At 48.3% G+C, this 27,353-nt stretch overlaps 1 protein-coding gene across 2 annotated transcripts in view; it reads right to left on the bottom strand.

The window, feature by feature from the left end:
- Nucleotides 1–24,481: 24,481 nt before the first annotated feature.
- Nucleotides 24,482–27,353, bottom strand: part of BANP (BTG3 associated nuclear protein) — a 128,289-nt gene continuing 125,417 nt past the window's right edge. For both annotated transcript variants that reach the window (XM_058528443.1, XM_058528446.1), the window contains one exon: nt 24,482–25,116. In XM_058528443.1, coding sequence (XP_058384426.1) covers nt 25,045–25,116 — 72 coding nt within the window. In that variant the 3' untranslated portion in view covers nt 24,482–25,044. The remainder of the gene's footprint in view (nt 25,117–27,353) is intronic.

The raw sequence follows: 27,353 nt of genomic DNA, 5'->3' as shown, positions 1-27,353 counted from the left end.
CTGATGTCCAAGACATCACATCCTGCACCTGGGGTGGTGGGGGAGAAAAAAAGAAGGAATAGGATAAAATCCCCCAAACCATAATCCTGGGGATGTCTGGACACAGAATTTGTAGGTGGTCTTTACCTTCTTCTTTCTACTTTTCTGTGTTTTTGAAGTTCCCTACAATGAACTGGATTGCTTTTATAATCAGAAAACAGACATTTGTAAAATAAAGAAGCTAACCCTGTCTTCTCCATCATTTTCAGCCATCGGTTCTTCCTTTGATATGTCTCTCTTGTCGCATTCACTTTTCTGTTTCAGCTCTTCTCTGCCGGTCCAGCTAATACTCCCCCATAGCCACCTCCTGCGTCCCAGACAGCCACCCTCCATCCTCTCCTGGCTCCGCAGCCCGCAGCAACCAGCCCTTTATCATGCTCATCCCTCCCAACAACCGGGGGCTGATGCTACTATGCCCAACTCACAGATGGGACAGTGAGGCTCAGAGAAGTTAAGGGGCTTGCCCAAGTCACCCAGCTAACAGGCTGGCTGTAACTGTCTGACACCAAAGCCCTTCCCACCCCGAGAGGGAGAAATCCCACCCGGGGGGGCCGAGTGGCAAAGAGGCCAAATTTCCCCTGGTGCCTCCCTTTCAGCGTTTGTCTGGGTATTGCCTTTCGGCGTAGTAGCCTCACAATTCATGTCACAGTCGTCCTGAGCGCCACCATCATCACAGTTAGCATCTGGTGGGCACTGACAGTGTGCGAGGTACCGTGAGCAAATGACTGCACAGGTCCACTCATTCCACGAGCACTTCTGAATGCTTCCTGTGCACCAGACACCATCTGGGCACTGGAGACCCCCTCGTGAATGAGAGACAAGTTCCCTCCTCACAGGAGCTCGCACTGCAGAGAGAGCAGACAAACCGACAAGGAAGAGATGAGCAGGGAGGCGTCAGAAGTGCCTGAGCTGTGCGGCCGGGCAGAGGGTTCCAACAGGGTGGCTATCTGGGGGTGTCCATGGAAGGGCCTCCGAGAAAGCGGCAGAAGGGACCTTCCCTCGAGGAGCCCAGGCTGTCTGGGACCTGGGATGGTCAGGTTTACAGGCCGGCTTAGCCAGGCTGTCGGCCCGTTTTTTCATCAGACGCTTGTCTGGGTGTTGCTGTGGAGGTACTTGGTGGACATGGTTAACCTCCGCAACCAGCTGACTTTAGGCAAAGGAGATTTCCCTCCATAATGTGGGTGGCCTCATGCACTCGGCTGAAAGAGAAAAACCGAGGTTTCCTTGAGGAAGGAGAAATTCTGCCTTCTGATGGCAGCGTCAGCTCCTGGCTGAGTTTCCAGCCTGCCCCGCAGACTTCGGACTTGCCAACCCCATGGTCATGTGAGCCAATTCCTTACAATAAATCTTTATGTATGTAAAATCTACCAGCTCTGACTCTCTGGTAGAACCCTGACCAATACAAGACCTAACCTTTCTCCGAGTTCTGAGTGTCTATTGTCTGAAGGAGCCTCGTGAGTTAATGAACACAGACTTCTCTACTGTGTTGCCCTTCGTAATTGAGTTCTGTACAGTCAGGAAACTGTACGCAAGGCAGGTAGAGCCTGCACGGGTATTTACATAATCGGTTAACTGCGGTGTTTGTGGCCATTTCCATTTAAGAAGCCAGGCTGGGCATCCTGCCCTTTGCAGCCCCAGAATGCTTTTTCCTGTGGCAAAATGCGATTAAACATAAACCATTTCAGGTTAGACCGCTGTTTCCAGAAAAACAATTTCCTAAGATTGTGGACTGCCTGTATTTGTTGGAGTCTACTTTTTAACCAAGAGCTCTATTTTGTAAACAAGGTTGAAAAAAACTTTACAAGCATAAATCTAGTAGATTTAAACCAGTGGTTTCAACCGTGGCTGCACCTTAGAACCCCCGGGCAGGTTTTGAACCTCCCAGTGCCTAGGTGTACTCCAGATGGCTGAACTGTCTCAGGGCTGGCGGGCACCATGGGCTTCAAGCTCCCCCAGCTGCTTCCAATGCACAGCCAAGGTTGAGCGCCTCTGGTTTGTGCACAAGAACTCCGATTTAGGCATTTCAGAGTGAGGATTTTCCTACAGGGGGCAGACACAGAATGTGCCCCCTGCTAACAGCATGCCCAATTTTGGGGGGGAGTCGAGAGCCAAATGCTGGCCCCCAAGCAGTGACATTGCTAGGCTGGTTGTCATCATGTGAGGGTGACAGGTGCCCTGGCCTGTTTGAATGACCAAAGCTGTGAGAAAGCCCTCCTTGTGGTCCTGCATACTGGAGTAGACACTCCAAAACCAGTTGAAGTTCAAACCTCAAAGCAGGTAATTGATGCAATTAACCCAGGATCATTAAGAAGTGTGTTGGGGAGGAAAAACGGATGATTTTGTCTGCCCCGATCCAAAAATATGGTGCATTCCCGCTTATATACTCTGTGCCAGTCTGGGTGCTTGTTTCAGCCATCTACTGCTGTGTAACTAATCACCCCAAAACTTGGTGGCTTAAAACAGCAAAATCACTTATTATCTCTCACACTGCCTGCTGGCCAGGACTTTGGGGAGGGCTTGGCTGAGCACCTTTTACTTGGGGTCTGTTGTGCAGTTGGGGTCGTCTGTTAGCTGGGGCTGTGGTCTCATCTGAAGGCTTGGCTGGGGTGGGAGGATCACTTCCAAGATGGCTCCATCACGTGGCTGGCAAGTTGGTGCTGTTGGTCAGCGATCTTAGTGTCTCTCCAAGTGGCCCTCTCCATGTGGCTACTTGAGTGTCACAGCATGATGGCTGGCTTCCCTCAGAATGAGCGATCCAAGAGACCAAGGCAGAAGCTGGAGTGCCTTTTACAGCTTAGCCTCAGAAGTCAACTGTCAGATCTTCCATATTCTATTGGTCACATGGACCAGCCATGATCCAACGCAGAAAGGTGGCAAATACCAAGAGGCATTGATCAGTGGGGTCATCTGGAGGCTGACCACATCAGTGCTATTCTAGACAGAGGTCAGAATGAAGAGAGTTCAGAGAAAAGCAATGAAAGAGTCAAGGGAATCAGATTAATCAATCTGAAAATGGCCGAATTAGACAGGGATGGTGGTCAGTGTGAAATCATGAAAGGTCAGCGATGTGAGCATACAGAAAGAGCCAAAGTCAAAGTCTGTGGACTGACATCTTAGCCCTACCACTTCTGACCCGAGGCGGCGGCAGTCACATAACTTCCTCCTCAGCAAAGTGGAGACGATGGTGGTGCCTGACCTCCCTTCTACATCCACTTCTTGGAAAACCAAAGGAGTAATAGAAAGAACAGTAAAGTGCCAAAGAGTTACTCTATTATCATTAATTTCATTATTGTAATAGAAGGATAAAGCTCTTTAAAAGATTATAGCTTTATTGTGACATAATTCACCTACTACTCATTTCACTAGTTTTTAGTCTACACCACCCCAGAGAATAATAAGGTCCTTTGGACACTTGAGAGGGGATTTTTTGGACCATGAAAAGAAACACCAGTCGATGTGGCAAGTTAACTAGGGAACGCCTACCCCCAGGAGGTACTAGGAACCGTGCAGTTCAGGCTGAAAAAGGACATTGGTGGGAAGAGCGGTCTGGACAGGGTGGGGCTGAGCCATCTGTGCAGGGAAGTTGGGAGAATCAGCTTCATCCCTTCAGGCTGGAGTGGAGGCTGACGGCCCGTCCCGAGGGCCCTCGCCCCATAGTCAGAACCCGCGTCCTGAACCCCAAGCACCCCAGTTTCACTTGCCGACATTCCTTCCCACATTCTCTTGCTTTTCTGGGGGGAACCTTTACTTTGAAGGCAAGTTGTTTGGTGGAGGGTGTCCCTGCAGCCGGTGGCATAACTCCACCCCCTCCCTCCTTCAGAGATTGCCCGGTCCCTCACAGCTTGGACCCTAGGACCCACCCAACCTCACAGGATGGGGAGAAAGCCTCAGTTAGCCACGAGTTTGGGGATTTAATACTGTCCCTCTATCCGATCCTCATGGAAGACTTTGCTTCAGTGCTTTTGGCTCCTGCCAGGACATTCCACAGCCAAAGCCAGGAGAAAGCAGTGGGGGGATCCTACAGGCCAGAGCATCAGTCATCAGACAAGCAAATGGTGGCTGCAGCTCCTTCAAGTGGAGACAGGCTTGGCCCCACGGGGTTGGACAGGCGCCTTGACAAAGGAAATGGGCCACAGGCAGGCGTGACTTTCCTTCTGATCAACTACATCCACATGGAGGAGACATGATGCACCTCTAGCCACAGAGGGAAGAAAGGGCACGTGAACTGGCTTACTGGACGTTCAGAGCTGGGCTTGTTTCTCTCTGCCTCTTTGCTCGCTCCAAGGCAAGTCCATGAGCAGAAGGCACTGCTGGCCCACAAGCAAGGGCACAGGGGTATTTTCTGGAGTGGAGAGTTGGGGGGCTCCATCATGAACCCAGAAACAGGAAGTCCCAGCACCCCCTGGACACGGTCAGAGCGCCCTCTCCTCCCCGTGCAGCCCTGGAGCCAAGTCCAAGCTGTTTCACCAAAACACTCTCTCCTCTCACCTCCATGGGCTTCAGCGTGGAGCACGCCCACCATTGCCCTCTGCCTCCTGGCCCTTGGTTAGGACCCGAGAATTCCACGGCAGAGGAAGAGCCATAGTTCAGGGAATCATTCTCTCATTGTTGGACACAGAGGGCTTCTGCTTCTTGCTTTCATAAAGAACACAGCTAAGGTCAGGAGCCCTTTCAGAACCTGCGCAGGGAAATGCAGTGACAGTTCTGTTCTGAATTCTTCCACTAGTCCACGCTTCCGTGGGAGCCCTGACCGCTCCACCCGTCGGATTACAGGCTCAAGGGAGATGCTTCCTAAGGGCCACAGAAGGCTGGCGAGGAGCCAGTGAAGAATTCTGCACATCAATGAACTGAAAACCTGGACCACTTGACAAGGGAAGGAAGCCAGCCCCGGGCTGACCCGGGAAACTCATCGACAGATGAATATAGACATAAATGAGCGAGTGCATTCGTGTAAGTGTATGTTTGTGAGTGTGGACTCACATACACTTCCTAGTTCTGCCCACCAAGAGGGTCAGGAGCTGTGACACCCCAGTAGCAAGTCATGAGCACCCCCAACGCCCAGACCTTGGTTTCTAAATACTGTCTTCCACTAAAAGTGGCCAGGACTCCTGGGAGAGACGGCTGAGTCCAGTCTGGGCAGCAGGAACACCAGACGCTCTGGAATCTCTTGAAGCAGTGGACGGCCAGGAAGCCACCAGGAGCCCAGGGGCTGTCGGCACACTTGGGAGCCAGCTTGACAGGGCGCTGAGAGTGACAGACATGCCCTGTGGAAAAAATTGTAACTCATGAGTTCACACTTAGACAATAAATAGACAAATAAGTGGAAGTTTGAGGAAGTATGGGATGTTAGCTTTAAAGTACTTTCCTACAAAATACTTATTTATAATAAAGAGGGAAAGAGTAACTTTGTGGGGAGGGCCTGGCAGACACCACCATATTAAATGGAAAAGGTTCACATGGCCAGTAATGGGACGAATTGAAATTTTACCCACCTCCCTGGATGGGACGCACCAAGAGGCACAGCCTCACCTCCTGCCGTGCCTGCCTGATGGGAATCGCATCTCTAGGAGGCACCAGACATCCTGTGAAACAGCCGAGTGCCAAGGCTGCGAGTGTCACAGACAGACGAGGAACTTGCACGAACTGAAGGAGATCGAGGGGGTGTGACAACCCGGTACAGAGCAGGACACTGGACAGACAGACCCACTGCTCTCCGGTCCAACAGTGAGGGGGCTCGGACAGACTGAGGCTTGTGAGAATGTTGTGTTTGCGGGAGACACACACCAAAGAGCTGGGTCTTACGGATCATGGCCGGCTGCCCCTTAGGCCACACTTCCTGCACAGCTGGCAGCCGCTGTCTGCAGGGCGCTCCCCCACCTTTGCACGGAGCTGCTGTCTCCCAGAGTTGGCATTATCCCTGGATGTGGAGGCTGATCCGTCCACATCCTCAGCTCCACTCGTCTCTCCACCAGCCTCTCCCAGTCTGAGCTGAGCCCTCCTGACCGTCCACCGCACAATCTGCTGCCAGGGGCCTCACACCAGAGGAGGGTCCAGGCTAGAGGGACTGCAAGGGCATCCCAGGAGGCGGTCAGTGAGGAGGGCCCCCCAGGGACATGTGTCTGAGCAAGGCCCTGAGGGACAGGCGTGTTCCTTGCACCCTGAGCACCCACAGGAGGTCCCTGACCTGGTCCACCCACTGCCCACTCCCCCAGTGGATGCTGCATGCTGATGCCAGGAGAGAGTGCCCTCCGGCCAGGGCGTCCTTCCACGGTGCTTCTGCCCTCTGCCCTTACATGCTCCACTGTCACCCCAAGTCCTGGCCAAAGAAAGGAAGGGATGCCACGTGGGTGGGAAGCCAGCCCGTGCCCTGAGGGGCACCTGGCCTCGCTGGGGAAATGGGGGTCTTTGGTGCTTTCTTTTCTTCCTCCCCTCCTGCTCCCTCCCCGCCCCCTAACTCCCGCACCCGCAGGTCCTGGGTCCTGCCTGCACCCACTAGATGCCAGGAGCATCCTCCCCAGCTGTGACAACCAGAAATGCCTTCAGACATTAACTATGTCCCCAATGTCCCGGGGGGTCAGAATCACCCTGGTTGAGCATCAGAGAGTCCTCCTATGGCCCACCCTTGTCCCTCTGTTAGCCCACAAGGCTCCAGCCCCTGTGGCTTATGAAGAAATGACTCCACCAGCTCCACTGCTGAGCCGGTGAAGGAGGGGCTGGGGCAAGGCTGGGGCAGTCCCCTGGGCCTCCGGGGGCCTGGCTCCACCGGAGATAATAAAGCCAACTTTACTGGAGACACAACAGATCCATCTGCAGGGTTTGTGATAAACTCCAGCAGAGACCAAACTCAGGCCCACTTGTCGCCAGCAGCCACGGGCCTGGAGTCAGCACGCCCACTGCACTGAGATCATGCGTGAGAATCCCCAAGCGCAGACCCTGTGAAGGCTGGAGGAAGCATGGACGATGGAGCTGCCTGGCTGTGATAAGTGCCTCTGGGCTCGGGGATTCCTAGAGCTGCCCCAGGCCTCCCAGTCCGGCCGGACACCGTGAGGTCGTCACTTAGGTGTGCCACACCCGGGGGGCGGGCGGAGGGAGCCTGGGACTCCGCGGAGAGGCCTCCACTGACGTCCACTCATCCTAGCTGGGGGTCAGGGGCCCCTGTGTGGTCACAACCGGAGGTCCTCGCAGGGAGCAGCGCCAGAGGCCAGGGCGGCGAGGGGGCCGGATCCTGCGGCTCACCTCCTCCGACAGCCTGGCTGGCCCAAGCAGGGCTGGGAGGACATGGTCACAGAGTGACTTGAAAGTGACATTTAAGCTGGACTGGCCCCGTGGGCAGGTAAGTGCTGGGCAGGGGTGTCCAGGGGACCCTCTATGTCCTTTTCCCATGACAGGCGGGGCCGAGAGGGAAGCAGAGGCCTGCTCAGGAGAGAGGCCAGTTTGTCCAGCAGCTCCCACCTCCGGGCTTCAGATCAGCCCAGGGTTCCAGTGAAGCACAGACTGCTAATTTGGAGGGTCAGTGATCAGAAGGGTCCAAGGACGACACACAGAAACGAGCTGAAAACCAGACCTGCTGCCCACATGCCAGTCCAGCGTCTGTCCTCCTTCCCTCTGGGTCCTTCAGCCACCCAGTTGCTGCAATCTTTCTGTCTAAGAAATCAGGGAGTTGGTGGCTAGATCGAGGACAAATCCAGGTTTTGTAGGACCTACAGCTTACGTGATTTTGAGGGATCCTTTTCAAGAAAAGCAATACAAAATCATGGACACCAGATTCGGCACAAACGGCGAATGCTTAGTTCCTGCACTGACGTTGCCGTATTGCCACAGGGTTCATGGGCCCCGTGGGCGGTCGGATCTCCCTGGGCATCGTTCCCACACCCAGGACGGCAAGCAGAGGCTTAATTCTACTAGAAGAGACAGCAAGCCCATAAACACACCCCACCAAACCCAAACGCTCTGTATCCCTCGCTCGCTGCCCCTCCACCAGGCCCCGACACACCGGAGCAGCTGCAGCGCCAGGAGCGGAGGGTGCGGGGGTGTGCAGTGGCCATGACCAAGTGCACTGAGGAAGACACCTCACTCTGCAAACTTACGGCAGCACACGGCGAAAGCCCCCAGGGCCTCGGAGGGGCTGGAGCCGGGAGGGCACGGTCCCTATGCGCACCCCCCGGTGTCAGCAGAGGCCGGTCCAGCCAGCCAGCAGGGCCATCTGCAGACAGTTCTCCCTGGTGGGTTTGGAATCCCAGCTCTGCCCTCCACGGTTTTCCGCCCGGGTCCAGGGTGGCCCCTGACCAGTCGTGTCTTCTGGGAAACCCAGACTGCTGTCCACTGTGCAGGCGAGCCAGGTGCCGGCGGGTCCAGCTCTTTCCACCCTCCTCTCCTTCCTCGGCCTCCTCTGGGCACCATGGCCATGCCGGCCCTCCCCCTTGCCACTCCTTCCCATGAGCAAGCAGCTATCTAGACATCCGCGTTGGTGTCCGGGTCCTCAGGGAATGAAGCCAGTGGTAACAGAAGCAACAACAATAATAATAACAGCAACAACAGCGTCAACGACCCGGCAGCAGCTGCCCCTCCCAGCCCTCGCACCTGTGGCCTGGCACCCCGCAGACCTTTGCCCTCCACCTCACTTTCTTCTCTGGTAAATCTTGAGGAAGAGGAGGATCCAGGCCTGAGCAGTAAACACCTCAGACTCCGGGTTTGTTCTGGGCGATTCTCATCCTTCTGGAGGCCCACCAGTGGTCGCTCCCCAGGGCTGAGGGGCTTGGGTTTGCAGGCAGGACAGTAGCAAAGCAGGCTGGGCGGAGTGCAGGCTTGGTGCGATCGGCACCGTCTTAGAAAGTGGGCGGCCTGGTACAGGGGTCTTTGATGCTGCTGGTGGAAGAGGGAGCCAGAAGCCTGACCCACGTCTGAATTCTACAAGAGAGGAAATGGACTGAGAGGAGGCACAGTCCACCCGGGGCCCACTCAGAGCCTGTCCCGTCCCTCTGGCATTGCAGTGTCGTCTCCTTCCTCTAAACCAGCTGCTGGCCCCACACCCCCAACTCTGCTCGGGAGGGTCCCTAGGACTATTAAAAGCCCCCGGGAGCCTCCACACAGCCCTGGCTGGGGGACACCAAGAACCCTCAAGTCTGACCGACCAGCCCCGGGCCTGCGTCGGGGGCGCTGGGGGCTCTGCTCAAGGCCGGCAGTGGCTGTCGGGGACGAGCCCGCCTCCCGGCGCCCACGGTCAAGAACAGGAAACCACTTCCCAAGTGAGCTGCTTCTGGACGCAGTAGGAGACAGTTTCCTCGAGCTCCTGTCTGAGCGAGCTTCCTTCGTCACCCTCGCCTGGTGGAGTCTGGAAGACGGAATCCGGGCCAGGGTCATGGCCCCACGACTTCAAACGGCTGGGCCGTGAGGGAGGGGGGAGGTGGTGGAGACAAACCCTTCCGAAAATGAGACTTGGTTGGGGACAAGGAGGCGGCTCACACAGGTGGGGAGGAGTCTGAGCTCTGAGCCCACCAGCCCAGGCAGCCTCTGAAGGTCCTGGCATCATGTGCTTGTGTTGCAACCAGAGAGTGTGAGAGACACAGAGAGAGAGGCAGAGAGAGAGAGAGAGAGAGAGAGAGAGAGAGGGAAAATGCTTTCACGGAAGATTACTAAGCAGTTTTCCTCCCAGCAGTTTTCCCAGGATCTCAGGAAAAGCCTGTTTGCCTCTGGGACATGCTGAGACCAGACCAAGTGCAAACCGCTCGGGGGACCTGGAGAGCCGAGTGCCGGCCAGGGGCATTAACACCCCAGGGAAGGTGCTGACAGGGGCGCACACCGGCTGGGGTGCAGGGCAAGGAGCAGCGGAGCTGGGGTTTGGAGGCTGGGTGCTGTGTGATTTCACACAAGCTGCCTCGCCTCTCTGAGCCTGTTTCCTCACTCCCCTGCTTAAACTGGGAGTGATCCTAACGCTCATTTGTCTTAATGAGGTCACATCAGGATTCCGTGAGCTGGCACCCAGGAAGCACTGGCACAATCCTCAGCTCTGAGGCTGGATACACGGCAGCGACGGTGACTCTGGTGCAGAGCCCTGCTCCCCACACCATTGCTGAACAGGCGCAGGTTTCCAGCTCTGCTCTGCTCTGCGCTTGGCAGGGACCCGTGGGGCTGCGACCACGGGGCGTGGATCTCAGGAAAAGCCTGTTTGCCTTTGGGCAGAAGCAGCTGAGCAGGGTCTCGAGGTCTGTGCTGGGACCCCTGGGGAGGAACCAGGCACACGGAGATGCCTGAGCAGGGTGGGGTTCAGGACTTCAATGTCAGGTCAAATGTACCACCCTTAAATCAAGGGGTGTGGACGGCCCCCGAGACCAGCAAGGGCAGAGGCTGAGGGGCAGAGCCCGGGGCCCCGGCAGGACCATCGTTGGGACCAGGGCAGAGGTACCCTGACCTCTTCCTTGCCCCGCCATCAGCTCCTGCCACCATCTCCCATGCCAAGTCCAGCAGGAATCCATGCCCCAGGGCCTGGGGCAGGGGCACGGAGACCACTCAGGGAGCAGACACGAAAGCTGCCAACTCTGTTGAAGGGCGCGTGAGCCATGAGCATCTCTCGGACCTCAGACTCAGCTCCAGTATCTCAAAGGCCACCTGCAGAGAAAGAGACCGCTCCTCACGCAGGCTCATCACTCTCAGGTTTACTGCTGCGCCAAATCAGAAGACCGGGACCGGGCTCCTTCCCACTGTGGAGAAATGCTCAGCGTTCTTTGAACTCGTCATTTTCCTTGTTGGGTAACATTGGCCTCAGTTCGTTTGCGTTGGAGGCCGATTCGTGGCCCATCCATTGTGTCATGGCTGTTGGATTCTCATGGTAACTGGAGGAAACCGTGCCCGGTCATCCATCGTCTATCTAACTGTCATGGGTGCCAGATGCAGTGAAGGTCTGGCCTGATCCCAGGGCCAGAGATGGAGGGGGACCATACCCCACTGCAGGCCTGTCCCTCCCACCCCTGCCCATGCTAGACCCACAACATTCACACATTCCTCTCTGTTTCCATCTGCTGATTTGTCCAGCTTTCCATTGCCATTTGCCACCAAGTGCCCAGAGAGCTCACCCTCATCCATCTTCCCATGGCCTGTCCATGTGCAGCTGCCTGCTGAGGGGGCTAGATGGGCAAGGCACCTGTGCTGAACCAGTGAGGACTGGCCTTACGAGGGCGCAGGGTGGTCCTTTCATGGGAATGGAGGTGGGAGGGAGGGGGGAAGCAGAGTCAGTGCGCAGCAAGGCAGGCGAGTGAGCAGATGTGGTGGTGAGGGCTGACGGAACTTCTCTTCTGGTCATTTTAGCTGATGAAATAAAGCAGCAGCACCAGCAGAGTGAGGGTGGGAGGGGATGTAATAGGTTCAAGGCAAGGGGAAGGCAGAAGGGATCGCCAGGCGGAATCAAGGGTCCACTGGGAAGTGCAGGGTCTTGAAATGAGCCTGCAACTGCTAGTGGGTGGGCTTTCTTCCAGCTGATTGGTGCAGGTGCAGGCGTAGGCAGGCGCAGATGCAGAGTTTCTAGGTTTAGGGTTTTGCCAAGGTAATAGGGAGGGAGGGCAGAGGAGTTGAGGGCACATCCAAGGGGGCAAGGGTGGGGCTCGGCTGTGGAGTTCAAGCTGGGCAAGGAGGGAGGAAAGGGTGTGAGGGGCAGGCGGTCAGTGGGTTCTGGCTCCTGACCCGGGGGAGGGCGGCCTGGGTCAGGATGTGAGGGAGTGGGAGAAAGGACAGAGACAGTAGAGCCAGGACAACATGTGCTTGTCATCCAGGGGTGCGGGACAGTCTCTCTTTACTTAGATCTTCTCTACCGTCTTTCAGTAAAGTGATTTCCCCCCATAAACATCGTATGCCTCTTCAATCGGATTTATTTGTTGATATTTTATATATTTCAAGGCAACTTTAATGATGGCTTTTTAATGTTTCGTTTTAAGTGATTGCTCCCCGTATACAGAAATGCAGTAACATTCTGTATATTGAGTTTGATCCCCAAAACCTTGCTGAGCTCTCTTAATATATTGTTCCAATAATTTATCTTTGGAAATTATTTGGAATTTTCTAGAACACAATGACATCCTCTGCAAATAAGGAGAGTTTGCCTCTCCCTTTCCACGCTGGTGCCTCTTGCTTGTTTTCTTCTCCTCCGCTGCTCCAAAGGCCTCCAGCACAGGCTGAACCCAGGTGGTGAGGATGGCCTCCCTGCCATGTCCCAAGTCCAGGTGAGTGTGCTGTTGGCTGTCCGGTTTTTGTGGAAACCCTTGATCACGTTAAGGAAGTCCCCTTTTATTTGCAGAATGCTAACAGCCTTTGTTAAACATTTGAATGAATGCTGGAGTTTATCAAGAGCTGCTGCTGCTTCTGCTGAGGTGATCACATGCCCTTTTCTCTTTCCATCTGTTAAAGTCTCGGGTCACATCGGACGACATTCTAGGGTGAAACCAGGCTGTACTCAGGAGCTACACACACGTGGGCACAATGAAAACCTAAGGGATCAATTGTGCTGATTCTTGTGAATTAGTATAATTAGTAAGGGAGCTCAGCGAGGTTACTGGACACAAAACAAAATCTCAAACCCAACTGCATTTCTCTGTAGCAGCAAGTCAGTTGGCAAATGATATTCTGTCTGTACGTTGCTGGATCTGACTTACTATTTTGCTTAGAACTTTTTACCTATGCCTGAGTAGCATTGTTCTGTAATTTTCTCTCTACTGATTATCTTAGCATTTTGATGCCACAGATATGCTAGCCTTGGAAAATGAGTTGAGAAGTATTCTGTCTCTATTTTCTGGAAGAGTTTGTAAAAGAATAGAATAATTTCTTCTTTGAGCGTTTGGTAACACACTCTTCGTTTTCCAGTTCACCTATTTTCCAGGTCACCAATTCTCTCCTCAGCTATGTCTAATCTGCTACTAAACCTACGTACTGAATTCTTAATTTTGATTATTCTACGAGAATTGTAGCAATACCATTTGGTACTTTAAAAACGTTTCCAGTTCATTGTTTAAATTCTCAACATTTTTTGTGTGTGTGAGGAAGACTGGCCCTGAGCTAACATCTGTTGCCAGTCTTTCTCTTTTTGCTGAGGAAGCTAACATCTGTGCCCATCTTCCTCTATTTTTTTTGTATGTGGGATGCTGCCACAGGATGGCCCAATGAGCAGTGTGTTGGTCTGTGTCCAGGATCCAAACCTGTGAACCCGGAATCCCGGGCCGCCAAGATGGAGCGTGCGAACCCAACCACTATGCCACTGGGCTGGCCCCTCAACATTTTTTTTCTCTCTGAACATTGTAAGCAGATTATTTTAAAGTCTGTGGGATAACTCCAACATCTGGTGCCACTATGGGTCTGCTTCATTGTCTACCACTTCTGTAGGTTTTGTTTGTGTTGTTTTCTCTCATTTGCTTGATTATTTCTGATTGTGTGCAGGACAGTATATGTGCAAAATCGCTTGTGGATATAATTTGATATTATCTTCCTCCCACAAGGATCAGCATTTGCTTCTGCCAGGCAGCTGAGGATGCTATTGCCACAAGATCACAGCAGCCCAACATCAGTGTCGGAGGCAACGTGAAGCTGACTGGTAGTCCCCTCCCTCCAGAGGCCCAGGAGGCAACCCTGCAGGGTCCTAACCCAAGTGAGGGGTCCACTGGAGCCCTACTTCCTCCACACTGCAGTGCTGGCCAAAGCAGTGTGGCCACTCAGCTGCCACTTGCTGGATCAGCAGCCATCCCAGAGGGAACGTGACCCCAACTGCCCACCCATCTCTTGCACTCCTGCCTCACCTGGACCCTTGACTGGTGACCCTGCCCTCTTGTGAGCTTCCTGGAGACTGCAAGCATATTCTGTAATTTTAGGCAGCTCTTCTGCTGCCCTTGCAGGAGAGCTGTCTGCACTCTGAGCAGAGGCCCCAGGCTGGTCCCCCTCCATTCTTGCTTTCTTTGGATCGACTGGGTACTTTTTCTAATTATAACTTTCCCTCTATTAGTTAGGAAGTTATTTACTCTGTTTCTAGGCTTTAAATGGATAAGGAATTACAACTTAATGGACCCAAATCCAAATTTATTAGTTTCCTATCGTCTTCCCAAATATTCCCGTTGTCATATGCTAATTCTATTTTTGTTTTTAAGCCCCATGAGGTATTACTTTCTTTATATAGTCAATTTTTTAGACTACTCGCATATTTATCACTTTCTGCTCTTCTTTCCTCCTCACATCTGAGACCTTCCATCTGGGATCACTTTCCTTTTGCCAAGAGTACAGTCTTTAAAACCGCCTTTAGTGCAGATCTGTGGGTGGCAGACTTTTGCCCTTTGCGTATTTATTTAAAAAAATCTTTTTTACTGTAAGAATGACAGAGAAAAACACACAGTCACAGCACCCCTTCTCACAAAGTGAGTGCACCCTGACTGAGAAATAAGACGTCTCCAGGCTCCCCCCACCACTACTGCCTCTTCGTCCCCGGAGGGTTTCTAACACCAGTGATTATTCTGCCTGTTTCTGAAATGGGCATAAATGGGACCACACGCAGTGTGTCCTTTCTTTCCACACTCTGCATGTGCGACTCATCAGTGTGTGTGGCTGAGGGAGTGGCAATCTGTTCATTGCCATGGCTGTTTAGCATCCCGAGGAATGAACCGGCTGCGAAGTTACCCATTCTGCTGGTGATGGGCGTCTGAGGATTTCCCTGTGGGGCTCACAAACGGGCTAGTGAGGCTGTCCTGGCGCATGTCTTCAGAAGCACACAAGCACACATTCTCTCGGGCAGATCCTGGAGGGGCTGCTGGACCACTGGTGTGCGTGTGCTCACTTCAGTAGAAGGCGCCTCACTATTTTCCACAGTGGTTTTATCAATTCCCACCCTGCCCACGTTGCACAATAGGCCTGGTAGCTCATATCCCTCAATATCATTAGTCTTTTAAATCTTAGTGATTCTGTAGGTATCTCATGGTGGTTTTAATTTGACCAGTGAGGTTGAGCTCTTTTTCAGATGTTTATTGACCATTTGGAGATCTCTCATTTCATGTCTGTTCATGACTTTTGTCCTTTCTTGGGGTGTGGGGAAAGGGGGACAAAAATTCATTCATCACTAAATAATTCAGCAGCAATGAAGGAATGACAGTCATAACCCTCCTTTCTGAAGATGATCAGGATGGCCCCTCCTCCATCCCCATTCCCTCTTCCACGGGTTCCTAGCGGCACCCCTGTGCTGGGTCCATTTAAACACAGAGTTGTCTATATCACCTTACAGGTAATAAAACACCTTATTACCTCATAGATCCCAGATAAAAGTCCTTTATTGGCTAAAAGGATGGCAGATATCTACCCCACTCTGTGGCTTAACTGTCTGTCCTCTTCTAATGCTGTCTTTTGATGAACAAAGTTCTCAGTTTGCACAAACTCCAATCTGTCAGTCTTTTTCTTTACACTCAGTACTATTGTATCCTGTTTAAGAAAACTTGGCTAACTCCAAGGTCATGAAGAGATCTCCTTTGTTATCTCCTACAAGTTTCACTGTGTTCTTTTCACATTTCGCTCTATAACTGATTTTGTATAAGGTGTGATATGGGGATTAACAATTGTTCCCTTTATGAACATCTAATTGACCCAGAACCACTTGTTGATGACGGTGTCCTTCCTCACTGAACTGCAGTGTCTCTCTTACCTCTCACCAAGAAACCTGCACGAGTGGCTCTGTTTCCAGGCTCCTTATTCTGCCTCGTGGCCCTCTCTCCGTTCTCATTCTAATGCCACACTGCCTTGCTTTCTGGGAGCACATAGGTCCTCCAAAGCGGTTCTTCAAGACTGTCTTTGCTGTTCTTAGCCCTTTGCATATTCAAATATGTTCTAGAATAAGCTTGTCAATTTCCACAAAAATCCCTGCTTGGATTTCAGTTAGGATTGCATTTAATCCACCATTTAGGGAAGAATTGACATTTTTACAATATCGAGGTTTTCAATCCACAAACATGCCATATACCTCAATTTTTAGGTTTTCTTCCCTTTCCTTCAATAATATTTCACAGCTTTCTGTTTCAAGGATCTTTTGTTATATGTATTTCTACATAGTTGAAGTGTCTGAAAGACTATAATAAATAGCATTTATAAGTGATCATTATTGTTTGTTTCTGGTATTTAGAAATAGAATTGATTCTTGCATGTTGAGCATGTGGCCAGTGACTTTGCTCAATTCACTCATTGCTTTTAATAGTTTGCCTGTGGATTTTTTTCATATATAACTGTAAATAATGACAGTTTCATTTCTGGCTTTTCAAGCCTTATACCTTTAAATCTCCTTTTCTGACCAGGTTCTGCACTACGGTGCTGAACAGAAGTGGTGCTGGGCAGCCATCCTTGTCTCAGTCCTATCTCAAGGACAGAGCTTTTGATACTTCTCAGTTAAGTAGGAGATCTGTCACAGATTTCTCGATCAGATTCAGAAAGTTCCTTTCTATTTCTAGTTTGCTAAAAGCTTTCTTAATCATGAATGAGTGTTGAACTGTACAAATGAAATGATATGGTTTATTTCTTTGTTAACGTGGTGAAATATATTGATTGACTTCTTTTTTTCTTTTTTGTGAGGAAGATCAGCCCTGAGCTAACAACTGCCAATCCTTCTCTTTTTTTGCTGAGGAAGATTGGCCCTGGGATAACATCCATGCCCATCTTCCTCCACTTTATATGGGATGCTGCCACAGCATGGCTTGACAAGCAGTGCGTTGGTGCACGCCTGGGATCCAAATTGGCGAACCCCGGGCTGCCGCAGTGGAGCACGTGCACTTAACCACTTGTGCCACTGGGCCGGCCCCATGATTGACTTTTGAATGTTATACAAATCTTGCATTCCTCAACCCAACCCAACTTGGTCATATTATCATTTAACATCATTGAATCCAGCTTGTTCACACTTTGCTTAGGATTGTTTACGATATTCAAGAGAAACACTGGCCTGTAATTTTCTCTGTCTCTCCCTCTCTCTGTTTCTTTTCTTTTAAATATCCTTGTCAGGATTTTTGTCAAGGTTATGCTGCCTCATAAAACAAGATGGGACATGAGTCTCTTTTTTTGTTCCGTGGAAGAGTTTATAACAGATTGCTGTTCTTTCTTAAACATTTGGAAACACTTAAGAGTGAAGTGATCTGAGCTTGGAGTTTTCCTTGTGACAAGATTTTAAGTCATAGATAAGATTTCATAAAGATAGGAGCTCTTAAGAGTGATGTCAGCAAGATGCCAATACAGAAGTTTCTAGCGCTCATTGCCTCCCAGAAACATCAATTTGAACAACTATCCACACATGAAAATGCTTCACAAGAGCTAAGGAGTCCAGGTGAGGGATTACAGCACATGGGTGGAGCATAGAAATAAGAAAAGATGCATTGAAGAGGGTAGAAAAGACAGTTTCACATTACCTCTGTCCCCTTCCCCAGGCCCAGGCAGCCAAGCACAGAGACATCTCCCCACGAGAAAGAGTGAAGTGAGCACCCAACTTCACCACAGATTCCAGCAATGCCCACAGATGCCAGGCTTGACTCCAGTGAACCCAGGCACCAGATGTGCCTACCCAGGATCCTGGATGGGCTGACTGGTAAAGTACTTTCCCTGCCAAAGCCAGTCTGTAAAGTCGGGAAGAGGTGCCTACGTCTTCAAATGTGCAGACACCAACACAAGGCAACAAGGATTACAAATAATCAAGGAAACATGACACCACAAAAGGAAACTAATAAAACTCCAATGGCTGACTCTGAAGAAATGGAGAACTATGAAATGTCTGAAAAGAATTCAGGATAATCCTTTTCAAGAAATTCAGTGAGAGCCTGATGGTCTAGTGGTTAAAGTTTGGTGATATCACTGCTTCGGTGGCCTGGGTTCATTTCCTGGTTGCAGAACCACACCACTCACCTGTCAGTTGCCATGCTGTGGCAGCAGCTCACACAGAAGAACTAGGACTTACATCTAGGATATACAACGATGTACTGGGGGGCTTTGGGGAGAAAAAAAAAAAGAAATTCAGTGAACTACAAGAAAACGCAGAGAGACAACTAAACAAAATTATGGAAACAATGCATGAACAAAATGAGAAGTTCAACAAAGAAACAGAAAACATTTTTAAAAACCCCAGAAATGCTAGAGTTAATTCAATAGAGAGCTTCAATAACAGACTTGAACAAGCAGAATAAAGAATAGTGAACTTGAAGACAGGTCATTTGAAATGATCTAGTCAAAAAAGCAAGAAGAGAAAAGAATGAAAAAGAGTGAAGAAAACTTGTGTGAACTATGGGATACCATTAAGAGGAACAATCTATACATTATTGGAGTTCCAGAAGGAGAAGAGAGGGAGAAATGGGCAGAAAGCTTATTTAAAAAAATAATGGCTGCAGAGAACTTCCCAAATATGGGGAGAGATTTAGACACCCAAGTTCATGAAGCTCATCTATGCCCCTAAAATTTCAACCCCAAACAATTTTTTCCAGGACACATTATAATAAAACCATGTAAAATCAAAGACAAAGAGAGAGTTTTATAGCAGTAAGAGAAAAAAAATCCCTCACATACAAGGGAACCCCCATAAGGCTATAAGCGGATTTCTCAGCAGAAACCATGCAGGCCAGGAGAGAGTAGGATGATATATTCAAAGTGCCAGAAGAAAAAACCTGTCAACAAAGAATACCAAGTAAAGTTGTCCTTCAGAAATGAAGAAGAGATAAAGACTTTCCCAAACAAATAAAAGTTGAAGGAGTTCATCACCACAAGATCTGTCTTACAAGAAATGCTGAAAGGAGTTCTTTAAGCTTCAAGCTAATTAGTAACATGAAAATAGAAAACATATTGGTAAAAGTAAGTATATAGTCAAATAAAGAAAACTCTAATACTGTAATATGCTAGTGTGTTAATCACCTAACTCTAGTATAAAAATTAAAGGACAAAAGTATTAAACATAACTATAGCTACAATAATTTCTTAATGGATACACAATGTAAAAAGATGTAAATTATGACACTGGAGGTGGGGGAGGAAAAGTGTAGAGTTTTTGTATGTCACTGAAGTTGTTAACAGCTTTAAAAAGACCGTTACACCTAGAAGATGTTTTATGTAATCCTCATGGTAACCACAAAGCAAAAACCTACAGAAGATTCACAAAGATAAAGAAAAGGGAATCAAAGCATAGTGCTATGGAAAAGCATCAATTCACAAAGGAAGACAGCAAGAGAGGAAGAAAGGAACAATAAAACAGTGGAAAACAATAAGACAGCATTAAAGTCATTACCTATCAATAATTACTTTAAATGTAAATGGATTAAATTCTCTAATTAAAAGACATAGAGTGGGTAAATGGATTAAAAAAACAAGACTCTACTGTATGCTGTCTAAAAAGAGACTCACTTCAGCTTTAAGGATACACATAGGCTCAAAGTGGAGGGCCTTTTTGCATGGAAAACAAAAGACAGCAGAGGTAGAGAAACTTACATTAAAAAATAGACTTTAAGTCAAAAACTTTAACAAGAGACAAGGTCATTATATAATGATAAAAGGGTCAATTCATCAACTCATCAAGAGGATATAACAATTGTAAATGTATATACAGTTCATGGTGCTGGTTTTTTGAAAAGATAAACAAAATTGACAAACTTTTAGTTAGACTGGTTAAGAAAAAAAGAGAAAAGACTCAAATAAATAAAATCAGAAATGAAAGGGGAGACATTACAACTGATACCACAGAAATAGAAAGGATCATAAGAGATGACTGTGAACAATTATACACCAATGGACTGGAAAATCTGGAAGAAATGGATGGATAAGTTCCTAGAAACATATAACCTACAAAAACTGTATCAGGAAGAAATAGAAAATCTGAAGAGACCAGTAATGAGTAAGGAGATTAAACAGTAATAAAAACCTCCCAACACAGAGAAACCTGGGATCAGGTGGGTTCACTGGTGAATTCTACTGAACTTTTAAAGAATAATTAATGCCAATCCTTCCCAAACTCTTCAAGAAAACTCAAGAGGACAGAGCACTCCCAGACTCATTTTACAAGGCCAGCGTTACCCTCATACCAAAGCCAGATGAGGATACTACAAGAAAAGAAAACTACAGACCGATATTCCCAATGAATATAGATGCAAAAATTCTCAATAAAATACTAGCGAACTGAATTCAACAGCACACTAAAAGGACCATACACCATGATCAAGTGGGAGTTATCCCTGGGATGCAAAGATGGTTCAACACACACACACAAATAAATAAATGAGATACACCACATTTATAGAATGAAAGATAAAAATCCTATGATCATCTGAATAGATGCAGAAAAAGCATTTTACAAAATACAACATCATTTTATGATAAAAACTCTCAACAAATAAAGAGTATAGAAGGAATATACTTCAACATAATAAAGGCCATATATGACAAGTCCCTAGCTAACATTACACTCAACAGTGAAAGGCTGAAAGCTTTTCCTCTAAGATCAGGAATGAGACAAGGATGCCCACTCTCACCACTTCTATTCAACACAGTACTGGAAGCCCTAGCCAGAGCACTGAGGCAAGAAAAAGAAAAGGCACCTAAATCAGAAAGGAAGAAGTTAAATTGTCTCTGTTTATAGATGATATTATCTTATATATAGAAAATCCTAAAGACTCTACCAAAAACACTGTTACTATTAATATATGAATTCAGTAAAGTTGCATGATACAAAACCAACATACAAAAATCAGTTGCATTTCTATACACTAACAATGAACTATCTGAAAAAGAAATAAATAATCTCTTTTACAATAGCATGAAAAACAATAAAACATTTAGGAATAAATTTAACCAAGGAGGTGAAAGCTTTGTACACTCAAAATATACAACATTGATGAAAAAATTAAAGACATAAACAAAGGGAAAGCTATCCCATGTTCATGGATCAAAAGAATTAATATTGTTAAAATGTCCATACTACTCAAAGCCATCTATAGATTCAATGCAATCCCCATCAAAATTCCAATGGCATTTTTCACAGAAATTGAAAAAACAATCCTAAAATTCTTAGTGGAACCACACAAGACCTCAAATAGCCAAAGCTATCTTGAGAAAGAAGAACAAAGAGGGAGGCATCACAATTCCTGATTTCAACCTATATTACAAAGCTATAGTAATCAAAACAGTACAGTACTGGCATAAAAACAGACACATAAGACAATGAAACAAAATCAAGAGCCCAGAAAGAAACCCACACATACATGGTCAACTAATATTTGACAAGGGAGCCAAGAATATTCAATGGAGAAAGGACAGTCTCTGCAATATATGGTGCTGGAAAAACTGGATATTCACATGCAAGAGAATCAAACTGATCCTATCTTACACCACTCACAAAAATTAACTTGAAATGGGCTAAAGACTCAAATGTGAGACCTGAAACCATAAAACTCCTAGAAGAAAACATAGAAGAAAAGCCGCATGACATTGGTCTTGGTGATGATTTTTTGGATATGATACCCAAAGCACAAGCAACAAAAGCAAAAATAAACAAGTGGGACTACATCCAACTAAAAAGCTTCTGCACAACAAAAGAAATAATCAACAAAGTGAAAATGCAACCTATAGCATGGGAGAAAATATTTGCAAGCCATCCATCTGATAAGGGGTTAATGTCTAAAACAATTCATACAACTGTATAGCAAAAAAATAAAAAATCCAATTAAAAAATGAGCAGAGGAACTGAATAGACATGTTTCCAAAGAAGACATACAACTTGTCAACAGGTACATGAAAAGATGCTCAACATCACTAATCGTTAAGGAAATGCAAATCAAAGCCACAATGAGCTATCACCTCACACCTGTTAAGAATGGCTTTCATCAAGAAGACGAGAGATAACAAGTGTTCCCGAGGATGTGAAGAAAAGGGAAGCCTCATGCACTGTTGGTGGGAACGTAAATTGGTGTAGCCACTATGGAAAACAGTATGCAGCTTCCTCAAAAAGTTAAAAATAGAATTACCATATGATTCAGCAGTCCCACTTCTGGGAATACATCTGAAGGAAACACAAATTTTTCTCTAAGCACAACTTTTGATGTATTCCACAAGTTTTGATTAAAGTTAAATTAAATTAAAATGCCTTTCCATGTTGATCCATTTTTATGCCTTTCCATTAGATCTTCTTCATGGTCTGGCGTGTAGCCGACTTTGATAAAGTTCCAAAGAGCACGTGGGAAGAATGTGTGCTCTGTGACTGCTGGATGCAGCGTTCTACATGTCAATTAGGTCAAGTTCCTTAATCATATTGTTCAAATGTTCCACATCTTACTGATTTTTTATAGTTTGTTAAACGTTTGTCATAGATATTGAACTTGATATCTTAAAATTGTACAGTATCTTGATCCTTTCTCTCCAGAGCAATAAAATGGGGATTTGAAACAATTTAGCTCCTTTCCTGCTCGTCCCAACTTAGAGTAATGTTTCCCAATATTTTATTGTTTTTGAAAATTTCAATGTGAGACAGTTTTGTACACAGCACTTAGATACATCTGCGTGTTTACTGTTCGATTTGTTTACCACTCTTTCTTGCTCTTAGAACCTCCTCCTGGAGCCATACTCCTGCTCTTGAAGAAAACTCCTTACAATGTCCTTTATAGGAGGGATCATCTGCAGGTAACACCTTCATTTTTTGTTTATAAATGGATTTTTAAATATCACCCAATTCTTTATTTTTAATAACTATGATGTGATTTATATACCAAAAAATTCACCCTTTTAAGTGTGCAATTCAACGATTTTTAGTCAATTTACTGAATTGTGCCAGCATCACCACTAATTCCAGAACATTTTCATCCCCTCAAAAAGAAAGCCCGTATGCATTAGCAGTCACTCCCCATTTCCCCCTCCCCCACCGCTGGCAACCACTATTCTGCTTTGTGTCTCTATGGATTTGCCTATTCTGGACATCTCATACAAATAGGATCATACAAGATGTGGCCTATTGTGTCTGGCTTCTTTCACTCAGCATAATATCTTCAAGGTTCACCCATGTTGTAGCATCTGTCAGTGCTTCATTTCTTTTTATGGCCAAATAATAGTCTATTGTATGGATGGGCCACATTTTGTTTATCCATCATCCACTCACTGATGGACATTTGGTTGTTTCCACATCTTGGCTACTCTGAATAACGCTGCTGTGAACATGTGTGTACAAGTTTATGTGTGGACATATGGTTTCAATTCTTTTGGGTGTACCCCTAGGAGTGGAACTGCTGGGCCGAATGGTGATTGTTACTAGCTTTCTTGAACAACAGTTTTACTGAAGACACGATTCTGTGTTGAGAATTCTTTTTTCTCAATGCCTCATTGGTACCACCCTCTTCTCTGACTTACAGTTGTTGTTGAGAAGTCTGCTGTGGATCCTTCATCCCATTGTAGGTGGTCTGTCCTCCTCCTCTGGCTACTTTCAGAATTATCTTTGTCTCTAATGTTCCGCATGTCCAGGCAGGGATTTGTTTTTATTTCTACTTGGGATGTGTTCTGCTTCCTGAATCCTTTAAATGTCATCTTTCATCTGTTCTCTCCACTCTCCTTCTGGGATTCCAGACGCCTTAATCAGACCTTCTCCTCCCAGTCTCCAGATTGTCCTTCTTCCCATTTCCATCTCCTGGAGAATGGCCTCTCAGACGACTGTCCAGAGAGGCCTCACATCCTCATGTCACGGTGCCCACCCTAGGAGGATGGATAGAGGCATGGCATGTAGAAAAGCTGCCCCACTTCAGGGAGCTGCTCCCCCGCCCTGCCTTCATCCCTCAGCATGCCCTGGTATAAACTACCCAGCCCAGGACTGTAGACTACTCCCCAACGGGGGGACTGGGAAGAGGCATGATTGTTTGGGATGGCAACTTTGAATGCTTTCCAGAAAAGGCATTGAACAGTCACAGTCTAAGTCAGTAAAGACAATTTTGTGGTGGGAATTTCACAAACCCCACTATTGTAACTGCCAAAACGGTGTGATTGAAGCAGGCCAGACACTGCTGGTCATGTGTAATGCAAACCACCTCTGGGGCTTCTGTTTGGAACTGTTTCCTTTGCCTTTCTTTTTGTCAATTTTGGATGATAAGCATGCTCCTTGGGACATGACTTTCTCTAAGGAGCCTCAGAGCTGTAACTTTCTGGAGCTGGCAAAGGCCTGTGTCATTCAACAGCAGGTTTACACCGCAGGCACTCCCAGAGTCTTGAGGGGTGACCATGTCTGAGAGGGGGCACGCCATCGGACAGTGATCTGCATCAGGGGATCTGACGTTCCAGGCCCTGTTACATGGGACTAGCAGAAACAGCACACTCCTTCCTTTGAAAGGACTCCCACAACTACTGTCAGCACAGCTGGAAGGGTCCATGGGATGACTCCCAAGTGCCCACCAGGAATGAGGCCGGCCTCGGGTGAAACATCTCTTAAGAAGAAACCACATCAAAGCTGCTGTGGTCATAAATACACTTTATTTCATTAGAAATGCATAATTACAGTGTTGAGAGCATTTCCCCCTAGAAAAGTAGGTAAGCAATATTTCCATCAAAATCGTTAGTTGTTTTTGCAAATACCTGTTTTCGTTACACTGAACAGAGCACACAGCAAAAGGCTTCTGCTACTCCACTTTTTTTTCAATTTTCTTTTTTGTTATAAACACCATAGCAAATTAAAAAAAGCTGTTTGAACAGAGAAAAATATTGTAGTTCTTGATTCTCCGCGTCAACTTAACACAATCCACACTGTGCTTCCCCACTCCTTCTCTGACACCAACAGTATGACTCAAAAGAAAGGGGGTCTTCTGGCAGAGGAGGCGGTGGTTACCATCTTTTTGTTTACTGGGACACTCTCCCCCATGGACGAGGCTCTTGGACGCACTTTAACAGAATGTGTGTAGTCACCTCGCGTGCAAAGCCGTGGGACCGGGGTGCGTAGAACGAGGTGGTTGGCTGGAGACAGCGCTGAGCGTGAGGTGGCTCCGTTTCGGCTCCTGTCGCGGTCGGGCGGCCTGGCCTGCATCACTGGATCTGAATCGCTCCATGCTCCAGCTGCATTTCGGGCTGCAGGGTGGGCTGCAGGGTCTCGGCTGTCTGCAAGAGGGGAGAGAGGGGGGCTTTTCTATAAAAGTGCCCACTGATGCGAGTCCAGGCCACTCCCCAGTCATAAACACCAACAGCTGTGTGAGTGAACACACTCAGAGCTGGATGGGACTGAGGGTCCTGGGCTCACCCCTGTTTTGGGAGATGACTCTCTCAGGACCCAAGCCGCTTGAAGCAGCTCTGACAAGTCCGGGGCTGCGGGCCTTCCTTGTGGGGTCTTCTGTTTGTCCAGAGCCTGCCTGACCCCCCACCCCCTCAACACACCCCAGGGCTCCCCGCCACCAGCAGTGCTCGTTTCCCACTCCCACCCTTGGCTTACCACTGGGGAAGACCCTCCAAGTGGTTACACGTCCTTAATCTATTTACCTGGAATTTCAGTCACCACTGGCCTTCTTATAAAACCTGTTTCAATGTTCCAAAAAAGCACTTTAGGGGCAGCTACCTTTCTCCCCGTAAGACATACGTTCTAATCAATGCGTTGCAGATATTAAGAGGATTTTTTTTTTTTTTGGTGAGGAAGATTGTCCCTGAGCTAACATCTGTGCCAATCTTCCTCTATTTTGTATGTGGGACACCACCACACATGGCTTGATGAGCAGTGTGTAGGTCCGTGCCCGGGATCTGAACTCGTGAACCCTGGGCCTCTGAAGCAGAGTGTGCAAACTTAACCACTACGCCACGGGTCCAGCCCCTATTAAGAGCATTTTAAATGCATATTCACAGTTTTAAGATGTTAAAGGAAAAAAACACAATCTTAATAAGTCACCAATCATCCATCTCAACTATCCAGAATGGGCCCCCCAAATGGAGATTGTTTTGGAGTTTTTTTAGACTCCCTGAAGCTGTCGGTTAAAGGCAGAGAAAAAGGCAGAGAAGCCATGGAGACTAGGAGGCAGGGTCCCTGGGTGAGGGGCCAGCCCTACAGCTCTCATTACAGTCTAAGGCTGTGCTTTTGAAATACACACGTCAAATGACAGTCAACACAGTGTCGCCTTAAAGCAGGGGGCCCTCCAGTTCCAGATGAAGGACTGAGCACAGACATTGTCGTACTGTCTACAGGGCCCATGAGAGTGGCTGGGCAGGAGGAATGAAAAAAGGATTAACCTGTGACACAGATGGGGGGCAGGGGGTCCCCACAAGTTTCTGGATAAGGGAAAGTGGATTAGAGAGTGCTGGGCGCTGCAGGCGGAGGAAAGGAGGGAGAGAGGCTCTGGGGCAGGCAGGTTACAGGCTCTGTAAAGAGGATCTTCTCCCGGGACTGAGAGTCCCTCCCTTTGAAAAACTGGGAAAGGCAGCTTTGGACTCAGATACTCAGGATGGTGGACCAAGGGATGAGGAGCTGAGCCTGGGACTTGGGGAGACCCACATTCTGATTGGGGCCCCCCCACCCTTCTCCCTTGTCCTCAAAATGCAGTAGCCAGACCCGTGTCTCATGCAGGAGACAGCAGAGCTGCCTGCAGAAAAACAAAGAGAATGTAGAGAAACAGCTCCAGCAACAGACGTTCAAGGGAACTCAGGACACCACACGGCCCTGGGCACCCCATGATGCTCAGCACTCGGGTGTCTGCCAGGCAAGCGGCCACTGGGCCAGTGCTCACCACCTGGCGCTCACGGCCCTCCCAACTGTCTGCTCCAGGGAACAGGTGCCATGGCCCCTGGGCCAGCACCCTGTGCTCCTTCCTACGAGCAGCCCATCTCCTCAGAAGCCAGGCCCCTCTTCCAGCCTCAGAGAGACTCAGTGGGATATTCTCGTCAACCTGCCCAGCCCTTTCCAGGAATAAGTTTAGGTGTATGATCCCTTTCTGATCAGCAAACTAAGAAAGGAAATCCCATAGGAGTGGGGGGCCTTCATGCTGAGAAAGAGACAGTCAGGAGACCCATTCCTTCTGTGGGTGTGGCCCCGTCTGCGGGAGGCACCAGTGGGGCCCATGGAGGGACAGAGGAAGCTGGGCCTCCAGGACACGCACTGTGGTGCTGACCAAGCCTGGAGTCGCCCTGCTGCCGGACAGCTTGTGCCAGACGGCAAGAGCTGCTGACTGCTCAAGCCCATTTCTGCACGGAAAACCTCCCAGAATGGAAGCGCACATCCCATTCTCTGGCCTGTTGTTATACATCCTAATTAAATGGACCCGAACCTGCCAGGTATGAATCAAGAGAGAATGCTTGATTCATTCTGGAAGTTGAGGTGGCAAAGAGCTAAAATGGACAAGCTTTCCTCAATTTTGCAA

Source organism: Diceros bicornis, chromosome 32, assembly GCF_020826845.1.
Source record: "Diceros bicornis minor isolate mBicDic1 chromosome 32, mDicBic1.mat.cur, whole genome shotgun sequence".
Classification (NCBI taxonomy): Eukaryota; Metazoa; Chordata; class Mammalia; order Perissodactyla; family Rhinocerotidae; genus Diceros; species Diceros bicornis.
This window is presented reverse-complemented; position numbering and strand designations above follow the sequence as displayed.